Genomic DNA, 12,245 nt, shown 5'->3' on the forward strand with positions numbered 1-12,245 from the left:
ACGTCTACACGGATATTATCCAATATCAAACGGTCGGCGATTCTTACGTTCCTCTTTTGAGATGCGTACATATATCGGGTAAAAGCAACGACTCGGTCATTGCTAGATACGACAACCCACATTACGCATCGATCAGCAAGGATCACATCACCGACATCACCATAGAGCTGAAGGACGATCAAAACCGCAGAGTACCATTTTCTTACGGGAAAGTCATCGTAAAACTACACTTTAAACCGAAAAATGGTTTATTATAGACCCGGAGAGACCGCCGACTACGTCAGCTACTACCGAAATCAGGCCGGCGGGGATTTGCCGGGCTATGCCGGGGGAGGGGTTATGTACGGAGCGGGGTTAGGGGGTCTTTTCAGAGGCCTGTTCAGGATGGCTGTACCTCTGTTAAAAAGAGGATTTAGCATCGCGAAACCCCATCTAAAATCGGCCGCTAAAAATATAGTATCCGACGTCGTCTCAAACGTATTGACGCGGTCTCATGACGATAAAGCTCAAGACGGATCCGGTCTGATGGTCATGGCCCGTAAGAGGATGTCTAAACCACCCGGTGTGAGGAGGCGTGGTCAGTGGGGAAAGAAGAAAACAACACTCGGACCGAAGAAACGCTCAGTCGTACGCAGAAAGCGTAAGGCGGGTGTTAGACGAAAGGCGTCGATCAAGAGAGTCGTAAAAACCATCTTCTAACATGGCGTTATTGCATCGCATGTCGGGGGAGTGCATCAAGTCCGAGTTGGATCTATTTACGGTCCCGCTGACGCAGACCGTTATTGAGAAAAACGGCTATTTAGAAGTAGCCCCATTATCGGCCATATCGTACTCTGCACCGTTGGAGTTTTTTATCGCCGGCAACGGCGACGATTATTTGGATCTTAACAACACGATGCTCTATCTACGGGTGAAAATCACGGGGCCTGACGGAGCAGATATCGCTCACCCGGCTAAGGTGGGACCGATAAATTACCTGGCAGCTACCATGTTTTCACAGGTCGACGTAACCCTCGGGGACCGTCTGATATCTCAGAGCTCCGGAACTCATCCGTATCGCTGCATCATCGAAAGTCTGCTCAACTACGGTAAAGATACGTTGGAAAGTATTTTCAGCGCCGGGCTGTTTCACAAAGACACGGCCGGTCACATGGACGTACATGACCCCGCAGGTCGTAACGAGGGGTTGACGAAGAGATCGCTCTACACCGGCCGAAGCAGCGAGGTGGAACTGTTAGCCCCCATACACAGCGATATATTCTTTCAAGAGAAACTTTTAATTAACGGATTGGATTTAAAATTACGGTTCATACGGGCTAAGGATGAATTCTGTCTGATGAGGTCCGACGACTTGGCTTACAAATTACATATAGCGGCTGCGTCCCTATTTGTCAAAAAAGTTTCCGTATCACCCCCGGTGAGACTGGCTCACGCCCAAACGCTGCTCTCGACCACGGCCAAGTACCCCATCGACAGGGTCTGTCTAAAATCGTTCTCCATACCCGCGGGCTCTCGAGTTTCCAATCAAGAAAATCTGTTTCTAGGAACGCTGCCAAAGTCTATCGTTATCGGTATGGTCGATAACGACGCATTCACCGGCTCCTACGAGAAAAATCCATTCGCGTTCAAACATTACAATCTGGAATTCCTAGCGGTCTACGTGGACGGTCAACAATTTCCCGCCAAGCCCCTACAACCTAATTTCGAGGCCGGTTTGGCTGTGCGCGAATATTATCAGCTGGCGATGACGACCGGGAGACATCTTAAAGATCGACCGCTCTGTATCAGCAGGAATGATTTCCTGAACGGATACACGCTCTACGCATTTAACCTGACGCCGGACGAGGACTGCGGTCAGCACATTTCCCTCATCAAGTCCGGGAACATCAGAGTAGAAGCTCGTTTCAGACAAGCTCTGCCGAATACCGTTAATTTAATAATCTACGCCGTATTCGACAGCCTCATTGAAGTGTCTAACCGTAGACAGGTACTGATCGATCACTACTGAGAGATGAACACGCTACAACTCACAGCTATCGCGGATAAAATAGCGTGCGGGACTCATTTTCTCGGGGTTCTGCCGAGCGATCAACTACCCAAAAAACCGTTGGGGATCTTACCGTCGTTCTGCATCGTTAATACCCACCCCTCTCGATCGCGGGGGGAGCATTGGCTAGCCGTTTATTTAGCGCGAGAGGGGACGGCTTGTTTTTTCGACAGCTTCGGCAATCCGCCCGACAGCCCCCGCTTTCCAATCAGCATCAATAACTTTCTAGACGTCAACGACGTAGACGTATTATACTCCGACAGACGCGTCCAGGATTATTCATCGGATACCTGCGGACAGCACTGTGTGTTTTTTCTATATCATCTAGCCAGAGGTCGCGACTATAGCCACGTGATGAAACTATACACCGATGATTATATTAGAAATGATAAAATGGTGTCCCTCTTTGTGAAGAGATTGAGACCGCATGTCTGTAATGATAAAATGTTATCGTGCGTTCATTGTGTGCAGACATGTTTGACGTATAAATAAAAAAAAGCTTAAACCATTATATTTCTCATCGTCTTTTATTTATTTAATCATAAGATACAAATGAATGAATGCTCGATCTAAGGAGTCGTTACATTTCCAGCCATTGTCGTAGGTCGATAGTCGGCGATTTAAACGGCGAGTCTTCAAAATCTCCACCCGAGGGAGGTGAATATCTCCTCCCTTTTTTTCTTTTATAAGGTCTAACAGATGGTGATGGGGGTTCTAAGGGTTTACTCTTTAGGGAGTTAATCGTACGTCTGACCTGTTGGTTCGGCACCGTAGAAAAAGGGATGTTTAATTCGCCAAAGGCGCGTAGAAACTCCGACCATCCCGGAGGTCTCCGTTCATCCCTAACGTTTTGCGGAGCCGTAACATTTTTTAACAAATCGACCATGTGCGAACCTTGTACGGCTTTACCCCTGAACACAAACTCCCCGGATTCGTTCCACGAGCTTAGTCCTTTAGCTTTAGACATCTTGTCTAATATGTATCTGCTGTTTTTCACGCTTCTCGACGGGACGTTCTTCAGAACTTCGGCGACGACGGTCTCCTCGGCTTTACCGTCTTCGACGTTAGCGGCAGTCGGCGATTCGTCTTTAGGACCGGGGTCAAGATGGGGTAACGAAAGCGTTAAAACACCGCTCTCACGATCCCCTTGTTTAACGACGGTCAAAAACCTGTTCAGGGTTTGGCTGTAAAGTTTGACTTTTTCATAAGGATTCAAATCGTCGCGGCGTAAAATATTTCTTATGGCGGCGTCCAAATCGCTCTCCACGGTCTATTGAATGTTCTCGCGAGCATTTTCACTCTTGAGCTTATCCAGTTGATGATGAGGGACTAAATACATCTTTTCGGCGTACTCCATCCTAACGTTTCGCTATCAAGCTCGTGAGAAACGGCACGGCGACGCTGAGGAGCGGTAGCAGGAACCCTCCCTTCTGGTTGAAGGCTCGTTTCTTGGCCGCTATGCCGATTTTTTTATCGGCTACAAATTTAATATCCGCTCTTCTCTTTTTCAGTTTTTGGTACTGTTGCCTGCTGACCGGAATGACCCCGTAGAGGATGTTTAGAGCCACTTCGCAGAGCGCTAAAATGAATTCGTCGGACGCCGATTGTAATATAAGGCGTCGTTGTTTAGGAGTGGCTTTATGTAGCATTTTTAACACCGGCAGATGCTTACAAAGCCTCGCGGACATGGCGATCACGTTCTTCTTTTTTTCGGGATATAGACCACTTGACGGTCTGAAAGCAATCCTGTTCTGAGACGGTACTGCTCCGGAGTTTTCGCTTTATAGTCTATCATTAGATATCCGAAAGGTCGGTCGACCGCGTCGTGATAACACTCCATAAAGTATTTCGTGTTTCCGGGGTACATTTGACGACCTAGCATCGCCACTTGATGGACGTCCCGAGGATTTTTAAACAGGATCATATAATTGGCGTTTAAGCTGATGGTTCGACTCGACTTTCCCTGCGCGAATAAATTTTGCACTATGTAAATAGAACTGAGATTACGATGGTGACAGTATTGAGTGAACACGCGCTGCAGTTCGACGTTAGCGCTAGCTTGTTCCATGAGATCGTCGACGACGAGAAGGTTGGCGGTGGTAACAGGCAGTAAATCATCATCATTCAGACTCTGGGGTATTCCTTGTATAAATTTAATGTCATACAATTGAAGTAAATCATCGTACAAAGTTTGCCAACAATCATACAACCAAACAATGTTTTCAATTTTCTTCGAAATGATATTCAAACCTTTTTCCAACAAAAGTTTCACAAAATAAGACTTTCCGGAATTGGACGGTCCGGATACAACGCAGCTGAAAGGGTGTTGAAGTCTGAAATCAAAATCGGACACATCCTGAGAACCTCTGTGCATCGCCATCTGATCAGTAGCCGTAAGGAAGCGTGGTATAATCGCTTAAAAGCCGACGTTTATCGTAGACGACCTTAAACCTCTTAACGACTGATTTGTTTTGTAATGTGAGAGTCTTTTTATCCCTCACAATGTTTTCCGTATGAGCCAGGATGTATTTGGATCTATCGTGAGACGTCACATAGCTGTCGACCAGACCGATCAGGGATTCGAGACAGATAGCTTTGGAATTTTTAGCATTCAGAGTTATGCCCTTAGCTTTCATGACGACTTTACCTTTGACCGTCTCAAACGCGTAAGATTTGGGAGCGCTGGCACAGAAGGTCGTTATGTGGTCGTCGGGGTCCAATTCGCTCGTCAGCTCCCCTAAATGATCACCCAGAGGAGGCTCCCAGTCGCCGTCCCTAGACACGAATATGACGCTGTCGGTGTCAGAGTATAGCAGTCGTTCGCCTAGTCTGTCCATCAATTCGTACAATTCCAGTCGTGCGTGCGCTGTAGTGAAAGCGCCTACAAAAACATTGACGTCGCGCGCCTTGCAAACATCGTCCTTGTCGGGTTTATGCTGGACTAGAGCTACGTCGTCTGAGACGAATGAGAAATAGGACAAGGTGTCGGTGTTGCCAAAAACGATTCTGGTGAAATCTTCGGGTTCGCGCACCAGAATCGTTTGAGGTAAGTTTGGTCTTAAAGAGAAGCGTCCCCACAAACTATTCAGAATTAATTTAGTGATCGCCCTTTGGGCGGCGTTGTACTTGATTTTTTCCGGGTCGAGTTGAATACCCTCTTTTTCAAAATAGTCACTAATGTAAGCCTCTTTCTCAGCATCCGTGACGACGTTCGGAGGGTAGCCCGAAGCTTGTTGTTTCAAACATAAGAAGGTCTTTACGTATTCGGCAAACAACGTGTCTGACCGTTGTGGAAAATGCCAAACCTCGTCTATCTTGGCTACCACATAGCCCTTCTCGATGGCTTTTAAAAGCTCGATACTGACCCAACAGCCCGAGAGCGATCTTTCCTGGTCCGTGTGGGTACAGCTCGAGGTCTGGTTTTGGTCTTGAGCGCAGGTTCTACATAGCGCGAACGTCAGCTTCCCGTTCGAACGGAAAGGAAGGACTGCATGGAGTAAGTTGCGGGGAGGGTACACGGTGGCTTTGATAAGCCCGTAATAATTTTCAATCGGTTCGAAATCTGCGAAAATGATTTCGGGGTGTCCGATCGGGTAGCTTTTCCTGGCCTGACAGAAAGGGTACAGACTGGTGAAATCCAGATATCTTATTTTCTCATCGCCGCTCACTTTGTGGTATAGCTTATAGGAGTTGGTGCGGCCTCCATAGAGCGTTTCGCGCGGATTCAGTCTCTCAGGGGCGGAATAATCGGCCATAAATTCTATCACGGAGGGATCGGTCTTTTTCATCCGATTCCATTCGCATTCCCACAGAACCTCGATTTGCAAACCGTACGCTTTCCGGAGAATTTCAATCTTATCGTCAAACTGGTTCCTGAGAACCCCGTAGGGTACTCCGGACAGGGGGTGCGTCTGATTGGGTTCAAAACGACAGCAATGCCCATGGAAAACACACCCCCCATACTCTAAACCGTGCCTGACACCGTCCTGCTCGTAGTAGCCGTCTAAAAAGAACTTACCGATCGATACCTCGCCGTGGTTTACGCCGTGATGAACGTCCACGTTTCGAGTCTTTTTTATATACTCGAGCCATTGGATCGAACCGCTCGAGTAGGACTTATTCTGATGGATGTACGCCTTGTTATGCGTCAGGGCTAGCGTGTTTCTGCTGAGATAATGTGTTTTGAAGACCCCCATTGCGCAGCTGGCGATCGTCGTGAACGCAAAAGGGTCGAGTTGGGTGCACTGTAGGAATGACGTCCTGTACTTCATACAGCCTTCACGTAATAACACGACGTCGTTAACGCCGTAGTCGTACAGTTCTTTCTTGAAGTTAAAGAGCTCACCCTTGACCGTGCTGTACCACGCGTCAAACTTTTCTTGGGCTTTATCCGACATGTTCTCGTAGTTGTAGAACTTTTTGTCAGGGTACGGTCCGACGTAGTTCTCATTTTCCACCCTGTTGAAAAGATGGGGGAAATAGCCTTTTTCAGTCGTCGTCAAGTCTAACGCAGCGGGCATTTTGGCGAGAGCGAATGGGAAAAATGAGTAGCTATCGATGTATCGTTGGGCAAATGCGTCGTCGTACATCAGGAGTAGTTTGCACCCTTGCATTATGACCTCGAGCGCGATCCCCACTTTGCAAAAATACTCCAGAATTAGAAAGGCATCAAATCTGGAGGCGTAATGAGCGATGAAGCAGTAGCCTTTGTATCAGGGTTGTCTGAAGCGCTTGATTAGCTTAGCGATACAGTCCGTGCCGTAGGCGGTAAATTTCTGACCTTTGAACGTCATGGCACAGACAAAATTAGCCTCGTGGCGTCCGTTTTCGTAACGCGATTCAAAGTCGTAAAAAATATACTTTTCACACGGTTCCTTAAGCTCTAGAGGCTGTATAAAGCATTGATGTGCTCCATCGTCCGTCAGAGACTCTCGACAATGCACACATTTGTCTGGGGCGCATGTGTGTTTGGTTTTCTGGTTGCCCGGTTTAACGTCGTAACGTCGGTTACATAGTTTACAGTATTTGATCATATCACAGGCGGGGTATTCCTGACCGGGAGGCGGGTTTTTTTTATGCATTTCGAAACAATAAGCCGATTTACAGTAACGCAAACAATCGGGGCAATGTAGGTCTCTCGCTTGGAACCTGTAACATTCCGCGTCGAAACAGATGTTGCAGGCGTGCTTACATCGATGGTCTCTGCGGTTGCTGTAAGATTTGTAGCAAAATGGACACACATATGTTGAACCGAGGAACGCCATTCAAACTCGTTATCATGTAGTAGTGGTCGTCGTGGAGATACAGAAAGACCGTTTTTGGATGGGGTTCGTCAGAATTTTTGTAGGTTTCTAAGATCATGGCGTTAGATCTGTGAAATACGACAATTTTAATGTCTAGCGCTCGTTCGAACGAGGCTATGTCGCCGAGACCGATTCGGTCTTGGATTGAGAAGCCGACGCTGTTTTGGATGACGGAAGCCAGTTTTTCTAACTCGCTCTCGGGGCTCTGGGGGTTTAGAAAACGGGCGAGACAGATGGAGAAGCACAAATTATTTGAAATATTGATCGGACAAAATAAACTCGTCTTTTTCCTTTTGATCACCTCGTCAACAGCCAAGTCCGTGAGTTTCCGACGACGACCCCCGCCTTGTCTGTTCATGGCTACGGAAGCTTCAAATTCTACGGTTTTGGTCAGATAGTAACCGGTCGTTGCTCTGTAAAACTTTTTCAATTTGATCCATAAACCCATCCACGTCGTAATTATTACCGCGGGTTAAAATCCCGCTAACGGGGTCTGTAAACTGGGAGCCGTCAATGTGATATTGATCACCGGAGAATTTTGGTCAAACTCCCTAGCGAAATTCACAATTCCGGTAAGCATGTCATGTAAGCGGGCGTGGTAAGAGGCCAAATCTGTAGAGTTAATCTCTCTCAGATTCGTAGTCCTTCTCAATGTCACGCTATTGAAACGAGGTCGTGGTAAAACATGATATCCGTTTACGTCGCCACCCTCGCGAATCAACCTGTCAACGTCTGTACGGCTTAATCGAGTCTGTGTAGTAGGGTCGACGTTACCTGATGTGGACGCTTGCGGTGTTTCATTACCGGTGGGGTGCTCTGTGTTGTCAGGATCAGGATCGGTGCACGGCGCCGGTGGGTTGTTTAAAACACCGCCGTGTTGTACAACGGGATCGGTGTCTAGGCTAAGCAGAGGATCGAACAAATTCATATTTGGATTTACGGCTAATTCAAAAAGATCCAAAATAGGAGGGGATTCTTGATTAAACAAATACTGTTCTAAAGAGTCCGGAAGTAAACTTAGCATTTCGATCTCGTCCGGCGTCAGTTCTGTGGAGGATTGACGTAAGTCGTCTGAACCGTCCATTTTTAGATTTCAGACCAAAACACGTACTATTACAAAATCATAGAGTTAAAACAAGCATACATGAACTATTACACATTTCATAGAGTATAAAAAAGCATACATGAACTATTACAAAATCAGAATACAAAAGCATATATGACAAAATCAGAGTATAAAGCAGATATCGGATTATATATGTAAAACAAAGTATAAAAAGCATACATGAAATATTTAACAATCATAGCAGACGTGAGATATAAGAAATACTTGAAATATCAGATTATATGTAAACAAAGTATAGACGGAATATAAGAATTACTCTGAATACGTCTATATTCAGTTTGACTCCGCGGACTCATCTACGATGGTGAGAATGAGGTGGTGCAATATTAGCATCAATTCCCTTTGGTATTGAGTCACCGTACGATCATTTCTATCAAACTGGCGATCAATCGTCGATCTCATAGCATTGACGCGTTGGAATATTTCATTGGCCAGATCCTGAATAAAGCGATCCTGAGCATCGAATCGACTGCGTGTCTCGAGGTGATACGCACAGAGCTCGCCGTGCAACGCGTCTAATCTGCTAAGGGTTTCGATTTGTCTGTCGCGAGACTCGTTGCCCAACGCGATCAATTTGTTGTTAATATCATCTTGTACGTTGCGGAGTTCGACGTATTTGTTGTTTATGTCAACCTGCGCGTCGCGAAACTCTTGACCGAATGATTGTATCGAATTAATGGGGCTATGAAACGGAGGCAGATCGTCGAATGATTCATCAAGCGGCTGAGGCGCCGGCACTTCTTCCACTTCTACTTCTTCGGACGACGGTGAGGGAGAAGGATATGGCGTTTGACCCGCGTTGGTGGTAGACACCTCGTCACGCTCGCTCGTCCAAGAACTCTGGTCCCAGGCATCGATTTGAGACATGCCCCAGGTAGTCACGTCATCCTTATGGCTTCTACTCGAGTCTGCTGGATGTTAAAAAAAAATCTTAATGTTTGACACCATCTGGTTTAAATGCAAATAATGTAGTTAGTCTTACCATAAAACAGATCGGTCTCAGGACTGGTCGCCGGGCTGTTCGGTGGTACCGGACAGAGAGTTTCCTCTCTGGAGGGCTCTCGGGACTGATCGCCGGGGTAAAACGATAAGCCTTTCTCGGTAGTTCGCCGTTCGATTCAGGTCGGACCACCGGTGTAAAACGATAAGTCTTTCTTGGTGGTTCGTCACACGGTCCAGGACTGACCGGAGAGGTGGGGCGATTCGTTTTTCTAGTCTTCTTTCTCGCTGGTTCGTCGGCGGGTCCAGGGAGTGATTCGTCGCAGGATCCTATTGGATTCTCGATGTGGGCCGGAGCGGAATCAGGCGGGATGTTGTCTGTTACGTTGACGGTGGGATCTTCGTCGCCATCTTGCGTGAGATCGATAACTGTCTGAAAGGCGGGTTGTGTGATGAATTGGATAAAATCTAAAAAAATAAATAATTAGATTCCTCATAAACATAAAAATTTTACAATTTTGATTTCTCATAAAAAATTATGGAGACGGATCTTGTCTTACCATCGGCTGCGCTGTCTGGATCAATCGCGGCCTCTGTGAATAAAAATAAATAAATAAATAAAAAAAAATATATATATATATATATATATATATATATATATATATAAAATTATATATATAATAAATAAAACGATAAAAATTAAATTAATAATATACAAAATTAAAATACATTCATTTTAGTTTATAAAAAAGAATAGTTAATACGTACTTACGTGTATTAATAGCGTCAAAGGCTTGGTGCTCAATATTTGAACCTGTGATAAAAAATAAAAAGTGTTATGATTTCAAACACATGGAGAGGGTTTTTATTTTACAGTTTAATGGAGCACACACACACATACACACACTGTGACAAAGAAATCGTGATGTCATAACATTAAACCGCAAGCAGATGGCGCAATTTTCACTATAACACTGTGTCGTAACATTAAATCAACGCAGATGGCGCAATTTTCACTATAACGGCGTCATTTCATCCAGACTCACCGGGGGGAGCCATTTCACCATCATATCCTCATATGTCGTTTCACTGTGAAGAGTTAGCAAACGGGAAAAATGTTTTTCTGAGTTACGGTTAGTTACGCTTACACCTTCCGCGATGTCGTCTTCATAGATGACAAACGGATAACGGAGTGGCAAAACGTAGATTTAACGGAGCAGAATAGTATTTTTCTGATATCCTATACGTAGCATTGAAGCAGGCAAAACTAAGCGCGCGTCAACCGGACGTCGTCATATTTTCAAAATAAAAGTATTTTAACAGGATGGCGTCATATTTTCAAAATAAAAGTATTTTCAACAGGATATGGTGATATTTGCAAATTAAAAGTATTTTTTCATTTTTTTTTCATTCATGATATTAAGTCAAATAACACAAACTTTATATTGTTAAAAATATCTCTATCAGCATATGACTGCGTAATCTGCTTAACATGAAATATTAAGACGACATAAAGACGTCATAGGACTGTAAAAATAGGCTTTGATCAATGAATAGTTTTTATTTTAAATATCACTATCGGGCAGATGTCTGCGTAATCTGCTTAAGCATGAAATATTAAGCGCGGCATAAAGACGTCATAGACTGTAAAAATAGGCTTTGATCAATGAATAGTTTTTATTTTTAAATATCACTATCGGCAGATGTCTGCGTAATCTGCTTAACATGAAATATTAAGGGCGGGCATAAAGACGTCATAGACTGTAAATAGGCTTTGATCAATGAATAGTTTTTTTAAATATCACTATCAGCAGATGTCTGCGTAATCTGCTTAACATGAAGAAAATTACAGCAATGTCATGAAATAATGGTTTAAAAACCATCATAGACTGTAAGATAGCATAATTTGATCAATGAATAGTTTTTTATTAATATCATGCTTAACATGAAGAAAATTACAGGAATGACATGAAATATGGTTTAAAACCATCATAGACTGTAAGATAGCATAATTTGATCAATGAATTGTTTTTTTATTTAATATCACTACCATCAGATAACATGAAATGATAAAATACTCACTTTGATCCATTGTCTTGGAAGCAAATGTCTTGGAGAGTCGTCCAAAAAGTTTTTCTGCTTCAAAGTGATGGTTGTAACACGTTAAATAGCTTTATAAGGGGGCCTGTGAGAGAAATCGGTGCTGAGTGACCACTAGGTGTCATCCTTGTTCTATGAATGAACTTGTTCAAAAGGTGGGAAACTGAACCAGGGTCGCGCATGTCGTCATAAATTAGACGGGTACAAAGAGATGCTAGCCGCTCGCCACCGTAATTCACAGATGCAGCCGTCAGAAAACTGTCAAAAACATGGTACTCCTTCGTGAGATACGTTAGTTTTAATTAGCAATGTCTTTGAAGATATTATGATTTTGTAGTAAATTCGGAAGAAAGTGAAGTGTAGCGTGCAAAAGAAGACGCTGTGAATACTTGCGGGTCAGGAAGGTGATGTGAAAACAACTCCTTTCAGCTCTCTAAACATGGATCTCGTTTTATCTGAAAACAGTCGGTTTCAGTATATTTTTTATAACGGTTTCATTTATAACCTTTTTTAAAAGAACAGAATGTTTTTCAACCTTAGAATATGTATATTATATAAAGAACTACGTGTTTTCAAACTCTGTTGTACTGTTTACTACAAAGTCTCTGTCTCACTCCCTGGGGCACGAGCGCGCGCCTGCAGGCGCGCTCTCTCCCGTATCTCTCCTGGGGCACGAGCGCGGATCAACCGTGTGCTATCATTCAGAGAGAGTCCGACAGATGGAGCTGGA

The 12,245-nt window shown here is 44.5% G+C and overlaps 1 protein-coding gene across 1 annotated transcript; it reads left to right on the forward strand.

Annotated features, from left to right (window-relative positions):
• Positions 1-700: 700 nt before the first annotated feature.
• Positions 701-2,008, forward strand: LOC113095303 (uncharacterized protein F54H12.2-like). The gene has a single exon (XM_026260874.1). The coding sequence runs from the start codon at positions 701-703 to the stop codon at positions 2,006-2,008; it is 1,308 nt and encodes a 435-aa protein (XP_026116659.1).
• The last annotated feature ends 10,237 nt before the right edge of the window (positions 2,009-12,245 follow it).

The sequence above is a fragment of the Carassius auratus genome, unplaced genomic scaffold (genome assembly GCF_003368295.1).
Source record: "Carassius auratus strain Wakin unplaced genomic scaffold, ASM336829v1 scaf_tig00215675, whole genome shotgun sequence".
Taxonomy (NCBI): Eukaryota; Metazoa; Chordata; class Actinopteri; order Cypriniformes; family Cyprinidae; genus Carassius; species Carassius auratus.